Source organism: Emys orbicularis, chromosome 7, assembly GCF_028017835.1.
Source record: "Emys orbicularis isolate rEmyOrb1 chromosome 7, rEmyOrb1.hap1, whole genome shotgun sequence".
NCBI classification, from domain to species: Eukaryota; Metazoa; Chordata; order Testudines; family Emydidae; genus Emys; species Emys orbicularis.
In genome coordinates this window covers 94,488,002-94,507,491 of record NC_088689.1, presented here as the reverse complement: position 1 = coordinate 94,507,491, position 19,490 = coordinate 94,488,002, and the positions used below count along the sequence as shown (strand labels likewise).

At 39.6% G+C, this 19,490-nt stretch overlaps 1 protein-coding gene across 1 annotated transcript in view; it reads left to right on the top strand.

Annotated features, from left to right (window-relative positions):
• Positions 1 to 17,030, top strand: part of ACAD9 (acyl-CoA dehydrogenase family member 9) — a 47,019-nt gene extending 29,989 nt beyond the window's left edge. The window contains exons 12-18 of the mRNA XM_065407948.1: positions 1,394 to 1,522; positions 7,323 to 7,402; positions 9,537 to 9,663; positions 12,558 to 12,635; positions 13,172 to 13,300; positions 14,837 to 14,909; positions 16,887 to 17,030. Of these exons, the coding sequence (XP_065264020.1) occupies positions 1,394 to 1,522; positions 7,323 to 7,402; positions 9,537 to 9,663; positions 12,558 to 12,635; positions 13,172 to 13,300; positions 14,837 to 14,909; positions 16,887 to 16,987 (717 nt within the window). The 3' untranslated portion in view covers positions 16,988 to 17,030. The remainder of the gene's footprint in view (positions 1 to 1,393; positions 1,523 to 7,322; positions 7,403 to 9,536; positions 9,664 to 12,557; positions 12,636 to 13,171; positions 13,301 to 14,836; positions 14,910 to 16,886) is intronic.
• The last annotated feature ends 2,460 nt before the right edge of the window (positions 17,031 to 19,490 follow it).

Sequence of the window (19,490 nt, the reverse complement as noted above, 5' to 3'; positions counted from 1 at the left end):
TCCAGAAGCAGCTGCATTTTGACATCACCACATACACATCTTGGCTACGCACATAGTGAAGAGAGAGAGAGCATCTGAAATTCCGTCCTCATCCGAATGTTCCAATTTCTTCAGCTCCTCTCAAATTTGACTTTACACAGGGTGGGCTAGAGCTGTTCTTTCACTGTCAGACTGACTGACGCAAGATTGAAGTGTTGCTGGTGGGCAAGGGGAATTGTTCTGAGGATCCTGCTTGTGCATGCCCAGTATTTAGGGAGTAGGGGTGCAAATAGAGACAGCAGGTGTGAAATTTGGGGATGACTTTGGATTCCTCTCCAATTGTGAGAGGCCCGCATTGTGACAATGGTCAAAGACAACAGTATCCAGGTGTTTCTCCAGCCATGGACCTCCTCACCCGGTTAAAATGTAACTGGTAAAGAGCCACTGTCCTGGCTTTCCTTGAAATTGACTCAGAAGCTGGAAAACTTGCAGAATGCAGCTGCTCCCTTGCTCCTTAGGCTAGGGGTGAGGGAGGGAGTCAGGCCTGCCCTCTGTACTGGCTGCCAATATGTAAAAGGATACAATTCAGGGCTTTGCTATTGATATCTCTCCAGCATTTCATAAATTAGTTTTCAGAATGTTGCTGACTGGCAAAGCGTTCTTGAGAACTGAAGGTTTTCCACTACCTAGAAGGTGAACCTATGTTACTACATGCTCAGTCCAAAGTAACTTGCTTCCTGGCCATCTGAATTTGGGAAGATTTAAACTGTTGAGTGGCCTGCTCCATTCTCTCCCCGTTCATGGGATCTGAATCCCCAGGGAGTTCACAGTTGAGTTTCCATGTGACCTAGGGGAAAGGAGGAGCCAGGGTGCCACAAAGTCAGTCCTCTTTTTAAAAGGATGAAAGACTAAATTTGAGATTTTGGGCAGTAGACTACTGAGAGATTTTTGGATGGAAGGTGCTATAGAAATGTTAAGTATGTTGTTTATCTTTCTACAGTCTTGATACAAGTAGCTATTTTCTTAAGGCAGCATCAGTCCTCTAGCATGGATTAATCTTTAAAGCAGGCTGAAAGTAATTCTGTTGGCTTGTGTTCAACCATCCTAATAGAATTACCATGTTGCTTTTGTGATATGGAGTTTGGAGTGGCTGTTCAGTTGGAACATTAATTTTTATGGACCAGTGCACTTCCCATGTACCATAACCAGAGCAATCGCAGACAACTTTAAATTGTCTAGGATGAAAGCAACTGCAAGATACATATTTTGAAAGTTGTTATATAAACAATTTATCCCAATTCATTCTTAGTCTTCTCCCTCTTTTTGCCTTAAGATAGAAGAATAAAGCAATCTAGTTTCTATTTAAAGTTGGCATTTACTGTAGCAGTAATAAAAGTTACTGTGCTTTTGGCAGGTATTTAGTTCTGAAGGTGCTTGGATTTGTGTAAGTGAAGCTTTACAAGTTCTTGGAGGCCTTGGCTATATGAAAGAATACCCTTATGAACGTTATCTCCGGGACAGCAGGATCCTTTTGATTTTTGAGGCAAGTATGAATACACTTCTGTCTTACTGTAATTCAGAACTACTTCACCTTCCAAGTATTCTTGGCATAAATTTGAAACTAAATGAAACAAGTTCTATATAGCATTCTTTCAGAATGGACAATGAATCATGTTAATGGCCTTCATTTGAAGTTGCAAATTTTCTGCTGTATCAGTTGGAATAATGTTGGAATTATCTGGTGTGCCCTGGAGAAGAGAGTATTCCTTCTGTAAAGACTGTAGGACATGCAGGGTCTAGAGAATAGATTGCTCCTTTTTGGGCACACAGTTTGAATGCCCAGTGGAACTGGCATCTGTCTGTCCCTAAAGAGTAAGTGGCATGTGTGGCTTTTGGGAAGGGATTCTGACTGACATAATTGCCTCCTCTTTAAATATTTAGTAACTGACCATTTTGACCAAAATAATAGTAGCTATACTAAATATGGTATCAGGAGAAAACCTAGTGAAAGGGAAAAAACACAGTCCCAATTCAGCATTTTTATATCCAAAGGATTCTGACTTAAAATAAAAAAAATCCATTTTTTACTTTGCTTTTTAGCTAAAACTTGTAACCAGCTTACACCAAGTAAATATGCTTCACTGCATGTTAGTTGTTTAAATAAAAGGTTAATTGGGGTGAAGTCTTCTTAGTAGCAAGAGAATTTTCACACTAACTTCCCTCCATTCTTATTCTTTATGTGATGAATCAATGCTAACAGATGGGTCAGGTTTGGTGATAAGAACTCTAGACAAAATGTTCATGCATTCTGAAACACCTGAACGTTAGTTTCTACATTTGGAATTGCTTTCTCTAATGGAATTGTTTGACTCAAATAGAAGTTTGTTCAAAGATACTTTGTGGTGTAGCTTGCTTTGTTGGAGCGTAAGCATAGGTAAACTTAGCTTATCTTGTAAAGATTCTTCCTCACATGCTTCTTAAAAGTTTAAAAAAAAAAAAAACTGAGTAAGATTCATCGGAGACCACCAAGCCTATGACAGTCCTAGAGTACTGATGATTTTTTAAAAACAAATCTTGGAAGAATGTATTTTGCAATCAACTTGTTTCATAGCTGGGTCATCAGTAATCATTCCTCTAGTTTGTGTTTGACTCAGGTTTTCAGTATAGATTCCCCCCCACCCTCCCCAGAAGAACCATTACAAATAGAGGGCAATTCTCACTTTTAATTTTAACAGGACATCAAAAGTTCTGTGCCACAAATGAAAATGTCCTATAATTGGCAGGCCACTGGCATTCACCTAGCTCTACCACACCTATGTCTGATTTTTATTTTGCTGCATTAACTAAATCAGTGAGCTCCACAACTGATTAGTGAGTGAAACAAAAATATGGACCAACTGAAAGTTGCTCCTCCAAAGTAAAGGATGGGTTTGGCAGATTGAAGGATTTTAAAAAAAAAAAAATTTCTTCTGGTTATCCCAAGTATGGGAAGACTTTCCTACCAGATTTATAGAAAGTCGGAGTCAAGTCAATTTTCATCTAAAAACATTTCAATTACATCTCTTTTTTTAAAATGCTTTCTATCCAGTCTTCTCTTCTAATCTTGACACTTAGGTAAGTTCCTCCCTTGCTACCAGATGGAGACAATACACTGATCTTGTTGGTGATGTCATCCCAGTTCATAAGGGCCTTATTGAGTCATCGGGGTCAGTTGTTTCTCTCTCCAGCAGCGGGGATGCACAGTATTTTACCAGCTGACAACAGAAGTCTGCAGAGAAGGAAAGGTCTGGTCCCTCCTTCCCATCCTACCAAAAGAAATTGGCTTAGAGGTGTTATAAAATGTCTTACAGAAATTTACTAGTCATTCTTACTTAATAAATCCCCTTTCCTCTGGATTTGTAGCAACCAGGATCAGGCCTGTCATTAATTCATCAGACATTTGGCACCAGCCTGGTATCTCCAGTACTTTTTCCCCATCTTCATCAATCCTCCTTATTTCTGGATTTTGTCTATATCTGTTAGAACAATCATATAATGGACTCTGGCACCAAACTCTTCAATATCCTTGTTCTGCTTCTACTTGCCAAGTAGGCATCTGGGGTTAGTTACAATAACTTTTCAAGGTTTCCTTATTAAAGCAATGTAATATGTGATAGTCCTACTGGCTGACAAAATTTCTATTGTTCTAATTAATGTACAGCTTCCTCTTTTTTTTTCTTGTTACATATTTGTGGACTAACAGAAGAAAGCCCGTTTTTTTCTGCAAGTCAACAAATAGTCAGAATTTCAAAATTAAGATGCAGAAAAGCAAGCCGAAACCAATGGTATAAAATGGTCTTATGTATGAATTGAGCAAGAGGAACTTACTGTGCCCCCCACTTCCCAAGCATTTGATTGTCAGCCAAAAATATTAAAACAGACTAAAAAAATATGGTGGGAAAGGGTTTCCTTTTTTAAATAAAAGAACAAAATAAGTACCTATGTAGCAAATACGTTTTATGCTGTCCCAGGAATCTAACCGAGTAGAAAGGAGTAGATTAGAGGATAAATTAAAATAGTACAAATGATTCTCATTTCTTTTGTCTGGGGTCTTGTGCATTCCAATTAGGCATAAAGGGACCATGTTCTCAAATGTATATTCCTCTTAATTTATACCCTTCTGGCTGCATTCCTTTTTAAGCTGTTCCTTATGTTGCTTAATTGGCCAGACTTTATAGTGACACCCTGATCTGTCAGGGAGTAATACAGAAGCAATATGGCTCCTGTCCAAGGAAGTAATGACAGGTGTCACTGTGTAAAGGGGGCTGTATAAGAGTCACTATGGCTGGTTTATGAATGACAATTGAAAGAATATTTTACCTACTTTATTTTGTACTTGGTGTCAGATGATCAGACTGATGTGGCAGGACTGGGCCTATGAGCTCTTCGTTTGCAAATGCCTGTTGAAATCATAGGGTAATAGTTAGGGAGTGCTGCCATTCTCCACTGAAGTAGATGAGTCCCACAAGAGTAAACAAACCACACATGAGGACATTGACTTAAACCCTACCTCTCAAGGTGTTGAGGATGAATACATCAAAAATTGAAGGCACTCAATATCCTACACTAATAGGGGCCATATAAGTACCTCATAAAGAGAGGCAAGTCTTGCAAACTTCTATTTGCCTGGGGTTGGTAACTTTTTTTTCAGTGCGTGTGTATCGTTAATTATAGCAGTTGACAAATACATCTTCATTAGAAGGCTTTCAGTAACTCATTCTTTGATACCAGCTACTGTAGTTTGCCTCTGAAATACAGTAAATCTTATTTGAATCACCTCTTTAAAATGCTGTAAATTGTTTGCTCTGAAGAATGGTATTTAACACCAAGTATATAACAAAATCAATTAACTTCCCATGTACGCAGTCTATATATTTAATTGTTTCGGCTAGTTTTATTTTAAAATGAACAGCTGGCAAAAGAAGATTTCATTATGTTAGTGACATCTGCTAATATTGCAGTAGTTTGTCAGCATTTCTGTTACCTTCACACTTCTGAAGGGATTGTAGTTAAGCAATTTAAAGCTTCTTATTGGGCATAAACTTTGCATATGAGGTAAAAGCACACCTGCTAGTGCTTTCTTTCACTCCCCAACCCTCCTCCCCTTCTGCTTTCAAAAGTGTTAATATAACACAAATTTGTCTGCTTTAGATATAAGCTGTGGTCAAAACCTATTTAAATTCTTAGCATTTAGGGGGGGTTTATGTATGCACAACTTATAGGAAATATGGCTGTCTTTTTGAGGCAAAATTTACAAAAGTCTTAATGATTAAATGGGAATAAATGGTTCACCTCTTTTCCCAAATAACAAGTGTAGGCAAAGAACTCTAGCACAATAACTTCCTTTTTTCTTTCGTAGTGCATAAGCATCATCGGTATTACATAAAATCCTATTGACTTAATCAGCACTCAGCATAATAAAATGGACTCTGTCCTCCTGGTTTCATTCATATTTTAATAGGTCCGTAAAGACCGGAAGAACAGTTTCAGTGGCAAACTTGGGGATTTTGCAGAGGCAGGGTACTATGCACAGAGAGAAGGCTTCAGTTTACTAGGATTTTGCTGACACTTAATACACAATCTTAAAATCTTGGCAAATGGCTGCCAGAAATACACAGAATAAGAGTACTATGAAAGCTGTAACAGGGATCCAGTGGTTTCTAATCAGAAAGTGAATGTCTCTGCTTTCTGCCAGTTGGATGAAACACAATTCTTTACCATATTGGCTTTCCTCTGTCAAAAATTCAAAAGGACAAAAAAAATTCAGTCTTAAAGTTTGTGGGAAAATGGGTATTGTAGCTAAATAGGGCTTAAAGAACAACAACTATATATAAGTAAATTTCTGTGTGTAAGATAATAGGTCACTAGTTTGAATGAATTACCCAATACCCATTTTCCTATTAGCCAAGAGTAGATTATGTATGGTGAGGGTTGAGTAAAGTGTGATGAGACTTTATCATGAACAGTATATAGCCTTATTTTATGCTGCCAAAAAATTTTATTCCTAAAGATGTTCATAATGCTTTACTCAGGCTTTAACTCTGAATCTTTCCTCCTAAATTATTATTTTCCTAATTTGAAGCTGTGATTACTTTGCATAAAAGTAGCTGCTTGACAAGTTTTAAAGATACTTATGTTTTTCTCTAACAAAAAGAATGTAAACTTTTTCCAATGTATCTCATTGTGGGGGCTAGAGCAAGCACTATCAGACGAAGTATGTTTCTACTGCAGGCAAGGACAGAATGCTTATGTTTATTTCAGCATTATTATTCCCTTGCATCTTCTTTCAAGGAAAAATCCTAATGTGTTGTGGCAGTGATAACCGACAGCTCTCCAAATCAGCATTAGCAGCTTCAAGCTTTGAGGCCTGGCTAGAAAAAAAAACAATTTTCCAATTTGAATGTGATGTGCAAATACATTTAGTGCAGGATATGTTGATTTCAGTTTGAAATTAGTTTCTAAAAATGCAACTGTGGAAAAGGAAAGTGGATTTAAATTAAAATGGACTTCTAGAGTATTCAAATAAAAATAAATCTGTGGGAGCAAAGTGCTGTTGATTTTTGGAGTGCTCTAGCTTTTATATTGTAGACCAAATATGCCTGATGTTTAGTGGTATTGTTGGCCTTTCCTTTTATTTAGAGAAGTGAAATCTGCAGTGTTTACTTCTCTAAGTAAGGAGGAGGACCAAAGCAGTCACTGAGCACCAGACATACTTTGGATGTGTTGAACAATTGGTTTTGAATCTCATCAGACTAAAAATAGCTAAAAGCTTCAAGGAAAAAGAGGCTCCAAAATTCATTAATGTCATTTAAAAGATCAAGTAAAATAATCCTGAAAGCTGAAAAGTATCCATCTAATCTATCTGGGGCAGTAAGGTAAATATTGTGGATTGCTTGTGGCGACTTACAAACTAAAACTGCATGAAATGTGTAACTTAAAAAATGCAAAAGATATGTGAATAAGTAGGTATGTTAGCTAAAGAACTTGTGTTCAAAATTATAACTCTAATTCACATGTTTTAATTCATTCTTTATTGATTCTTTTGCAGTATTTTGTCTGCCAGCAATAGTGAGGCAGTTCTTTGTCTTTGATAGACCACCAAAGAGGGGTTCATTCTAAAATGAATTTGAATTCTTAAAAGTAATGTGGAAAAAGAACATCTCACGCCATACATTTAAACATTAAGAACTCTTTATTTAAAAACTATTATGTAAGAAAATATGCACATGGCATAACTAGGTTTATGAAATACTGGACGTAATGGGCACCTGGTATTGACTAAGTTTGTATCTTGTCTCTTACAGGGAACAAATGAAATTCTGCGAATGTATATTGCTTTGACGGGTATGCAGTATGCAGGCAAAATCTTAACTGGAAAAATTAAGTATGTTCTTACTACTTGCTAGTAACATTCACTTATCTCAAATAAGTTAACCAAAATTGATACTCAGTACATTATCCATTTAACAGTAGATTAGAGCAGAGAGATTGCAAGCAAAAATTAGAGTATTTTGAGACCTTTACAAAAAAGTCATTTCAACTCTTGATGCTTGTTTAGACAACTTTTTTGTATGTTTCTGAATTTTAGGCCACTCCATTTTATTTTAGAACTTTAAAACACTGACTTAAATCTCTGTGTGTTTTACTAGTTTTCATGGGTGGACTAGAGCAGTGGTCTCCAAACTTTTTTGATCGCGTACCCCATCAGTAAAAAAAATTTTGAGCACGCACCCCCTGCTCCCGGCCGAACTGTCAAAGCAGAAAAAAAGCTACTCAGACTCCTGGCCAAACTGCTGAGGGAGTGGAAAGCAGTGCTCCTCCTGCCGCACACCCTGAAGGATCCTCTTGCGCACCCCACTTTGGAGACCACTGGACTAGAGTAAATCTGTTTTGTAGTATCTTTAATCATCCAGCTAGTAATGTAACTTTTTTTGTCCAGAAATTCATTAATGGTTATTCTTACATACTTAGCCATGCTGGGTAGACTTGTTCTAGGACAGCTGTGGGATCCTCAACTCAGTGATAACAGAGCCTGGGTTTCTAGATTTTATAGGGAAAAGGCTCTAGCCTACTTAAAGAATATACTAGCCTTTTGTAATTTAGTCCTGGCATCTTTGATAAGATAGCTGCATTATGCTTCACAACATGCTGTATATTCTGAACACTCTAATACTACTGCTGGCCAGACTACACAGTAAGGTAAAGACTTAATAAGGAGGTAAACCACAAGTTTTGGTAACCTTCCAGTACTTTCTATGGCTATAACAATAGTTTGAGACCTCCCTCTGTCCTGCAGCCCACAAACCACCTCCACCATCTTGCTCCTCATTACCTTTATTTCACTATTTGTCAGTTGTGTTGCAGTAGCACCAACAATACGTTTGGCGCTTCCCAAACATAGAACAACGCTGGGCGTGACTTCAGTGGGCGTTTTTGCACCAGCGTAACTACACCACTAACTGCTCCAGTGCAAAACCCCACGATAGAGACCCTGTACTAGTGTAAAATGTGCCTTGCACTCGTGCAGTTTTTCAGCTTAAGTAGCAGAATAAGCTGCACTGGTGCATGTTGTTGAACTAATGTAAAAACTGCATTTGGTACCAAAACCAAAAAGACCCCAGGGTAGACATGCCCACTGTCTGCTCCAGAGATCTTACAATCAGAGAAGATCTGCTCTCCCACCTTTCTCTTGGTGGTAGATGGGGGAAGGGGAGGCAAGAAGCAGTGCAGGATAGAGAAATTCGAATTACAGCTGCTGCTTCTGAGATAGAGGGAGCATTTGTGCTCCTATTTCTCCCTTCTACTTTTACCCCGCTCATGGGACCTTAGTCATTTGGGTGCTTCTGAAAATTGTATCCAGCATCCCCATATTCTGTTGCAAGCATCTTCGGGGGTCTTCGGTTTGCTGGGTTTTCCCTAAATGACACAGTTCGTGTTTGGCTATAACTCAAGGATAAACCACAACAGCATCAAATATACACCTTTATCTCGATATAACGCTGTCCTCGGGAGCCAAAAAATCTTACCACGTTATAGGTGAAACCGTGTTATGTTGAACTTGCTTTGATCCACTGGAGTGTGCAGCCCGCTCCTCCCCCTCTCCCCCGGAGCACTGCTTTACCGCGTTATATCCAAATTTGTGTTATATCGGGTCGCGTTATATCAAGGTAGAGGTGTACAAAGATAAGGGCATGGCAGAAAGTTCACATTCAGAAAAGTAATGAAGAAGGGCTTGGGTGTTAAGATTAAGGGAAAGAACCAGAAATTTGTTTAGTTTGCAAGAGATGGGGTTAATATGAGCCCATAAAGGCTTTGGGTGACAGGCAAAGTTCATGCCAGACTTTAGTTTGTTCAGCATGTGATGCGCTCTAGTATATATGTATTTATACATTTGTTTCTTCTTTGTACTTTGTATTGCTGATTCCTAGGACATTTCCTGTGTATGGGATGGGGGGGGGGGGGGGGGGGAGATGAGAAGAGGTACAGTCTTCAACGTACACTGTCCTTTAATGTTTCAGGGAAATGAAGAAAGGAAATGTCAGCGTGGCATTGGAGATATTTGTGAACAAATTCCGTGACAGCATGGGCAGAAAAGTGGATTTAGGACTAGTTGGCAAAGATGGAGTGGCACATCCCAGCCTTGAGGTAAGTACCGAATGTTAATTATCGAACAAACCTATTGATGGACTAGAAAAGCCAGTGTCAACTACTTGACAGTTTTCCTTTATCTTAACTCAAGGGGAGGTGCAGGAAGCAGTGCCCTTATATGAAATCTGGATTCTGGCCTACCCCCACGCTAACTTGGGTTCCCTCAGTTCTTTGTCACAGCCTTAGGCCCTGATCCTGCCGAAATTTAAGTGTGGGCTTTATTTTATATAGTATAAAATTGGGAGTTTATAGAAAAATGACAATGACCCTTTCAAAGGAAGGGAAGAAATTGGTGGAGAGTAGCACAAGTTTATGTCACAGTAGAAACTCTTTGCACTTCCTTCCTCATCTGGCTCCCTTTTCTTCCAAAGTGTTGCTCATTTTCCTGGCTTTAGTGGAACCCCTTTTTTCTTTTTTCCTTTCTCTAATTTCTCTCCTTTTATTTAATAATAGATTGGTCCTAGACAGAGGTTTGTGTTGCATGCATGATAATAAGCATTGGCTTACAAATGGCTGACCTAGTGCAGTGGAGTACATGTGACTTGGTAGCTGTAGAAAGGTAAAATATAGTTTTCCCCATCTATACTTAAGATGCAAAAATCATAGGAAAATAGTGAAGTGATTTGACTGTGCTTGTGATACTTTGGTGCTGTAGATAATTTTCTCAGTTGTTAGTGGCACTCAGACACAGAGAACTTGCTAACATTATTGCACTCACACGGGGGACTTAGCAATGTGATGTTATCCCCAGGATAGATACTTTGTGGTCTATGGTGCCAAAAGAGTGACTGGATGTCACTTAAAAATTAATCCATTTTTTTACTACAGCAAACTCTCTGCTGCTGGCTTCATTCTGGGAGGTGTATCCGTTATGAATCTTTTCTACAAGAAGTTCAAGCCATGCTTTTTTGTTCGCTGCACTGTGAAAACCATAAAATAGTGCTAAAAGTTACACTTGAGAGTTGCTACAAGCTAAATATGCTGTGTTCAGTATTTTCCTCCTGCTTGGTGCCAGGAGTTGAGAGAATTGATCAGTTTTGATGTAGCACCAGAAAATCATGGTTCTCAGGATTAAGGTAGCCTTAGACCTAACAATTTTGCTGTAGGTAACTAAATGACATTACCTCAGTATATGCAGCATTTCTTATTCCTGAGTGTTGGGAAATATAGCAAACACTGTAAATGCTGAGATTTTCTCAGGTAAAATTGGCAAGTTTTAATGTACAGCCACTGTGCTGTACATGCCTCCATGGAAGAGGAAGTGAAATTAATGCCTGCAGAATGGGCTCTTAAAAACAAACTAGCATTTGCTAACAAAGGAAAAGCTTGGTATTGCTTGGCTGAGGGAAGCTGCATCCAACTACTATTTCTCTCAGGGAAAGAGAAATCAGATGCTTCCTAACTACAGTGCCTCTTCTCCTTTTGGAAAGTGGCAGGTTTTTTCCCCCTAGCTAGTTGGGAATCATAGAATCATAGACGATTAGGGTTGGAAGAGACCTCAGGAGGTCATCTAGTCCAATCCCCTGCTCAAAGCAGGACCAACACCAACTAAATGACCCTAGCCAAGGCTTTGTCAAGCCGGGCCTTAAAAACCTCTAAAGATGGAGGTTCCACCACCTCCCTAGGTAACCCATTCTAGTGCTTCACCACCCTCCTAGTGAAATTGTGTTTCCTAATATCCAACCTAGACCTCCCCCACTGAAACTTGAGACCATTGCTTTGTGTTCTGTCATCTGGTACCACTGAGAACAGCCTAGCTCCATCCTCTTTGGAACCCCTCTTCAGGTAGTTGAAGGCTGCTGTCAAATCCCTCCTCACTCTTCTCTTCTGCAGACTAAATAACCCCAGTTCTCCAGATTTGTGTCATTTCACAAATCAGAAGTAAAAGATCACTTCAAAGCAGGATTCTTAGAAAAGACCAAAATTACCCAGATCTCTTATGGGTAACATACTTCCTCATTAACTGTAATGTTTCTTTTTTCAAGTGTCCTGCAAAGTAATATTTTTAATTGGATTGGTAATTTCCCCCCCCCTCTCCCCCCCCGATATATGAAGGCAGCCTGCCAGGTGTTTTTTGAAGGGTTACTTCTGCTTGTTTTTACTGAAGAAATATTATTAAAATGCCAAGATTGCTCTTCCCTGGTTCTGCTGGAAAAAGTCTGGAATTCCAGACATATTCCTTTGGATCTTGAACATCATAACAGGTGGCAAAGGTAGTGTGTCTAACAAAGTCTTCTTTTATCCAAAATGCTCATTGAGTTTAAAAAAAAAACCCAACTTGCCATTTTGAAAGGCACTGATGAAAATTGGTGGCATTTGCTATCTTCAGACCTGATACTGCATTTGTTGACTTCAGTGGAAGCAGGTGGTTTAGGCTGGAATTATGCACATTTTTTTTTCCTATACAACTGCCTGTTCATTGCTTATTGTGCACTCTTTCTGCTCTTAGATGCACAACAGCATTGCAATGCTTTAACAGGATGGTAATGAGCCTCAGACTCAACACTTCACTAAAATTCAGCCTTTTTAAATTAAACATTTATTTTTAACATAGCCAGTGCCATTCTGAAATCAAGAAAATGAGAAGTTGTGCTACAACTGTTAGGAATATTTAAATCACTGCCTTCTCGCAGCAGTCTGAGTAGAGGCTACAGACTGGTGGGGCTGAGCTTCCCCATGCTCAGTAAGTAGTCCCATCCAGGTTAGGGTTTTGGATTCCTGACTGGGCAGTGAAGGAGCAGCTTGCCCTTCCAACGTTTACACTATGTACACTATTTGTTTGGCTAAATCTTCAGTGTTGCAAGTTGTTAATCTAGTTTCTTACAGAGCACTCAAAACATATATTTAAAATTAATTACTAAACAGTAGATCCCCTTTGTTTTCACTTATAGGAAAGCGGCAAGAAACTTGAAGAAAACATCTATTATTTTGGAACTACAGTGGAAGGCTTGCTAAGGAGGTTTGGCAAAGTAATCATGTTTTTTAATAGGATTTTCACGTTGAATAGACTACATCAGAATTCAAAGCTGACAAAATACGGACAGTGGTTTGCTTCACGATGAGCTAGTATTCCTCCTGTATAATACAGTTCCATCTAATATATGAAATAAAAATCTGTGGGGATTCTACATTCACCCTTGGTGGTGGTAGACAGCCTCTGCTGAAAGTGCTGTCGTAGCTGCAATTAGCTGCAACAGGTGGGAGGAATTGGTGGATTCCCTGCTGCCCTTAGAATAGTGTAAAAGTCCATGTCATGCATGACACTTAAGGACCATTTACTGGTAAGGAGGAAGGGGATAATACATGTGGAAAAGCAAAGGAAATTGAAGTGGAAAAGTTCGTTACAGTGGCTTGACTGGCTGTGCTAAAGGAAGTAAACTGGTGACACAAGCATACATTCTTTTTTGAAATGTACTACATTGTGTTTGGGTGGACATTGCTGGGTAATTGTGGTTTTAAATGATGTAATGGAAGTTGCTACATTTATTTTTTTAATCTTCTCTAGACTATAGTGGATGAGCAGCTGGTTCTGAAGAGAGTGGCAGATATCTCCATTAATTTGTATGCAATGACAGCAGCTATATCCAGGGCTAGTCGATCCATCAGTATTGGTCTACGCAATCATGATCATGAAGTGAGTGCACTTATATTTTCTAGGGCTGACTAATGGGTGTGGTCACACCCTTTCAATATCCCATCTAAAGAGTCTGATGAAACCAGAGTTTTCTATGGAGAACTGCAGACCCTGCTCCTTAACTCAGTAAGTTCTAGAACCGTCCAGAGAGCAGAGACCTTTGTATCTGTATTCATAGCTGCTGCAGATTGGAATGTTGGATCCTTTCTCTCCTCCACTGAAGCAATGGTTCTGCATGCTCTGTGTAACAGGATAGACTTCAAGGAGCTAATCCCATCCTGCATATATTCTTTGAGTGTGGGCCTTCAGATAAACCAGGGAAAATCCACTTTCACTTCAACAGAAATGTACCCCTATCCTTAAGAATGCTGTTGGGCTGCCAGTTTTTTATAAATTGAGACAATGCACATTAGCATCTCAAGTTTTGGAAGGCCACAGAAGAAAGACTTTGTTTGTTGTACTGCTATAACAGTTAAATGAAAATGAGATTTATAAAAACAGGTTCATCACAGAATATAGAACACAGTTGTTCACAAATAAAACGGACAATACAGCAAGAGGTTTCTAATTTTCTGATGGATGTTACGTTAAATAATCTTAAATACTTCTCAGATAGGAGAGGTAAAGAAATAGGGAGTAAGTTAACCAGCTTCCACAACTTCCAGTTTGTGATCTTTGTACACAAATGATATTTTATGAATTATTAAAACTGACACAGTAATCCAAGTATTTAAGTGTTCTCTTTAAAAGTTTTCAAGTTAGAGTGTGGTATTAAACACACAATTTTCTGATGTTCCTGTCAGGGTTTTTTTCCCCAGACTTAAGGGGTGGGAGATCTAAAATAATTAAAACTTCAGTCTTTAATGAACTTGGTATGTGAAATTTTTTTTGTAAGTCACATCTGGATTTGTAACTGCGTACCCATCTTCTAGTCACTGTTGGGTGATAGGGTCATTCCATTTTCTGGAAGTAGTAGCTGTGAAAAAAATGGCAACCCATTAGCATTCTTCCCACTTGAATCAGTAGAAAACCAGGCTCCATACCAGGGGTCTCAAACACATGGGCCGCATGCTGTGGCCTGCCAATCTCCCTGCGCGCCCTCCCCCTCCTCCCCACCGGAGTTATTTCTTGCGGCCACCAAGCTCCCCTCCTGCCCAGCACGCTGTGTCCCCGCTCTTCTGCCTAGCTCCAGGTGCTTCCTGCCACCAAACAGCTGTTGGGCTGTGCTTAGCGCTTTCCAAGAAGGAGCAGGGAGCGGAGGCGGGGGCTTTTGTATCTTTATATGAAAAGGTGTCAGTGATGTGGCCCTTGAGCCAATGTACTAGTCCTCATGTGGCCCTCAAGGTGATTTAAGTTTGAGATCCCTGCTCTATACCATGAGAGGAAAAGAAGAATTACCCTCACACAGATCTGATCTCAAACTCATTAGCTTTTAAATACATTTAGCATGAATTGGTAGTATATTATTTTCTTGGAGAAGACTTGTTTGTATGGTTTGCTTAATACCTTTCTTTCGTTGGATTTTGTTTTTCTCAGGTGCTGCTTACAAATATTTTCTGCACAGAGGCATATTTTAAAAATAATTATGCCATGGCGGAGTTAGAAAAATGTAAGTTCTCTAGTAGTGGGAAGGATAAACTCTGGGTACGTCTACACTTACCTCCGGGTCCGATGGCAGGCAATTGATGTTCTGGGATCGATTTATCGCGTCTTGTGTAGACACGATAAATCGATCCCGGAAGTGTTCGCTGTCGACGCCGGTACTCCAGCTCGGCGAGAGGAGTACGCGGCATTGACGGGGGAGCCTGCCTGCAGCATCTGGACCCGCGGTAAGTTCGGACTAAGGTACTTCGAATTCAGCTACGTTATTAACGTAGCTGAATTTGCGTACCTTAGTCCGAAGTGGGGGGGTAGTGTGGACCAGGCCTTAATGTGACTAGAACAACCTATATGCAAGGACCTAACATGGGTTATAAGGGTGTTGAATGCACATAAGCGGCATCACTTGAGCTTAGGGTGGGTGTCACCAGATGGCACTGTTACAGTTTCAGAGGTTCTTAACATGCCAGTACTATTACAAGAAATACTGCTTTGGTTTTGTGATGCAGGGTTTTTTTAGGTGGGAGGCATTGCTCCATAGGAACAGGGGACTGATGGTTTGGCTGAGGATTCTGAAAGCCCAAAAGTCATCAGAAACTGCATACAGGCAATTCCCTTTAAGACTGGTGTTACATAAAACAAATTGCCCTAATGTACCCAGACACCTACCATTTGGCAGAGGGACAACAATATTTATACAGAAGTTGTCTAACTTCCCCTCTCATTGGTAATACAAATATCCAATACCCCCATATACAGAATTCTTAGGAGAAAACTGAGTGCCTTCTTCAAGGCCTGGCCCAACTTCCTCTCTTGGGATCAGCTGATTTCTGTAACATGCATAGCATTGTTAGGAAGGAAAAAGGCCACAGATGCTGCTATTGAACCAGTTAGTAATATAGAATAGTGGTTACTTAAGTGGTACAGTAACTCCTGGCTTAATGTTGTAGTTATGGTCCTGAAAAATGCAACGTTAAGCGAATCCAATTTCCCCATAAAAATTAATGTAAAGGGGGGGGGGGGTTAGATTTCAGGGAAATTTTTTTCACCAGCCAAAAAACTATATTTTATATACACACGCAGTATAAGTTTTCAACCATTTAATACGGTACACAGCAATAACGATTGTGAAGCTTGGTTGAGGTGGTAAAGTCAGAGGGTGGGATATTTCCCAGGGAATGCCTTGCTGCTAAATGATGAACTAGCACTTGGCTGAGCCCTCAAGAGTTAACACATTGTTGTTAATGTAGCCTCACATTCTACAATGCAGCACGAATGGAGGGAAGGGAGACAGCGACCCACACTCTGTATGTGGGAGACAGATGTGCATTGCTCCTTTTAAGTACACTGACCCCCCACTCTAAGTACATTGCCTTTAAAAAAAAATCAGGAAGTTGAGAAAGCAGCTGCAGCCAGCAAGCTCTCTCCCTCCTGAGCCCTGTCCTGTCCCCACCCTGATATATATGGAGAAGGGATAAGCAGGGGGACACCCCTGCACAGCAAGGAGCACTAAGAGGGGAAGGGGCAGCTGCTGCACAGGGAACTTAGGGGAACGGGGAGCTGATGGTCCACCCTGGTTCCAAGCCCCCACCAGCTAGCTGCAACAGGCTGCTCTTCCTGCAAGCAGTGGACAAAGCAGGTGGCTGCCAAACCGTGTTATAAGGGAGCATTACACAACTTTAAATGAGCATTTTCCCTAATTGATCAGTAATGTAACAACAAAACAACATTAACCAGGACAACTTTAAGTGAGGAGTTACTATACATTTAGAAACAGACTGCTCTGCTCTACCCCATAATAAATGCAATTTAGGAAAGCTCAAACCTGTCCCTAAAGTCTTGAAATATTAGTCAAAACTGCTGTTTCTTAGACTTCCTCCTATGCTGGCAGACTAGATGTTTGGACTCTTCAGACTTTTTGCAAATAAATGTACACTAGTGTCCTGGATTTAACTATTGTTTTGCTTTCTTCCCACCCCCACCATAGATGCTGCTGAAAACCTGGATGACAGTATTAAAAAAGTTGCACAGCAGGTGCTGGAAAAGAGAGCCTATATCTGTTCTCATCCACTAGAGAGGACAGTCTAATCACATTTAACAGGTAGCCGATTAACCTGTGGATAAATGGAGAAAATTTAGTTTTTGTACAAATATTTTTTACCAGCTGCCAAATGTAATTGTAATCTTGTAAAATAAAACTACTTCTCCCACCACTGTGGGAGAGAGACTAAAAGAGAAACAAGTGATGCTCATTCAGCTATGGGTATTTACATGAGATGTCCAATAAAGAAAACTTTTTACAACCTCAATGTAGCCTAAGCACTTATGGGGAGGAAAAAATAGCAAATAGAGCCAGGCCTTTCATCACTGGCCCAATATTTATCGCTGCCACCTATTTTCTCATCCTTGGCTCCAGAAAGTATTACAGGAACGAAAATGTCACTTTCCAGCCACTGTCATACAAATTAGAGTTGTGTAACACTTAAGAATAATGAACTTTTCAACCTTGTAGTTGGTATGTTTAAAAAAAAAAAAAATCAATAAGTAAAGCAGGTAACACACACACACACTATCTGTAAGTGGATGAACAAAGATTTCACCATTAGCAAAAAGTTTGTTCAAATGATGGGTGTATAATAATTATCTCTCACAGTGAGAACTATGGGCTTGTGCTGTATGCTCCTGCTGGGAACATAGGGATGGCCCATCAGTCAAAGTACTGATGTAGGTTTCAGGAGAATGCTTACTTAATAGCGTCCTTTGTAAAAACAAATGGTAACTGACTTGTATTGGTGGTTTAGGGCCTTGTACTCAAAACTTAGAGGGGAGAAAGAAACAGGCAACCCTTGCCGTTTGGGTTTCAGAGAATTCTAATTTAGCTCCCTCTTTGCCTGTGATCATTTTAGCTATGGATAAAGGGAAATTGCTTGGGAATCTAGGGAGAGGTAATTTTCTGCAGCATTTCTGTGTAGGGGAAGGTTCTATAAGGGTCAGCACCTCCTTTTTCCTTGACTCCCTAAGGAGGATTGATTTAATCTCACTCCAGGAGGGCATTAATATCTGAAAGGCTGATAGGCACTGAAATCATTACACAGGCTATGTCTACACTTTGCGTTGGAGATATAAATTCTGGCTACGTACATAGGATAGCTAGCCCCTCATAGTGTACTATATTAGCTGTGATTGAGCTAATCTGCTACAAAGGCTTGTAGCTCTCCTGAAGCTAGAATTTACATCTCTACTTTAGGCATGCCTACAGTCCATCCCCTCTGTATTTTAGTTGCTACCTAATTACCTGACTATTGAGTGGCAGCTTGCTGTAGCAGAAGGGTTGTATCCTCCCCTCCCTTCTCTGGTCTTTTCCTCTTGTAAAGAAAGGAATGTTCATAACAAAGTAAACTGGAATGGAAAAAATAAACATGCTAATTATATATTTGTCTTCACAATCACTGGACTATATCTGATAAAGGATTTAATTTTCTGTAAATGTGTATATTGCTATGCTTATTCTACTCCATAGGAACTTGTACAATACAGTAAATCGGTTGTTAAAACCACTAATTTTAAGCCCTTAAGCACACTATACAGTGAAGTCTTTCCCCTTCAAAGGTTTTTTTGGGTCCCTTGATAAATGCCATTAATTTTCCAGTCAGATGATTGTACTCATGGTAGGATCCTGTAATACTAGAAAAGCTGTTTTAACATCTGTTAGTATGTCCTCCTTCCCTTTGCTTACTCAATACCAAACACTTTTTCAGCTACTATTGATTCCTCACTTTCTACACATGTAGTATGCAGAAAACTAGCATTGCAGAATTATGGCAGCATTGTGCCCCACAGGTGCTGATTTATAAATTGCTTGTAAAAAAGAACCATCTCAAAGTTACACAAGTGAAGCACTCCTTGACATGTATTGGATAAGTATTCTTAAAGGGCTGAATAGTCATCAGTAACTGATCAATTGTTTTAGATTCATGAATGTAGAATTATATTCAAATGAGTCACTGACTTTCTATAGTATGCAATCCAGCTGAGCTGAATTTGTGCCCTCTTCTAATCTCAAATAACCCCCTTGCAATCAGTGAAGTTTCTCTATCCGCTACACCAAGTGAATCAAACAGTGTTTAGCCAAGAATACTTAACATTACATCTTGGAATACTTATAGCACTCTTGATTTGGATAACAGAGAAATTTAAGACGCACACTGTTTAATGGAACTGATACGTTTCTGTTTCTGCCAGTGGTCATATCCATAAAACACACCCTCATCTTTCGGTGGACAAATATATGCACTCATTTGTGTAGGTGTGGATATGTAATACCTGTCGGTATACAAGTACATAGCTATGTATATACATATACATATCCACACCTACACAAGCGAGTGCATGATCATGACAGCATTGGACATGGTATAGATATTTGAATGGAAGAATTCCAAGGAAAACCTTTGTGCTCAAGGAAGTTTGGAGTAGGCACAAGTTTCCTTCAGAGTTACTACTGAAATGAAGCCCTCCACTATAGTGACAGACCAATATGCTCTTCTCAGTGATGCTGTTTTTAGCATGAGAATTAACATAATCTTGACCA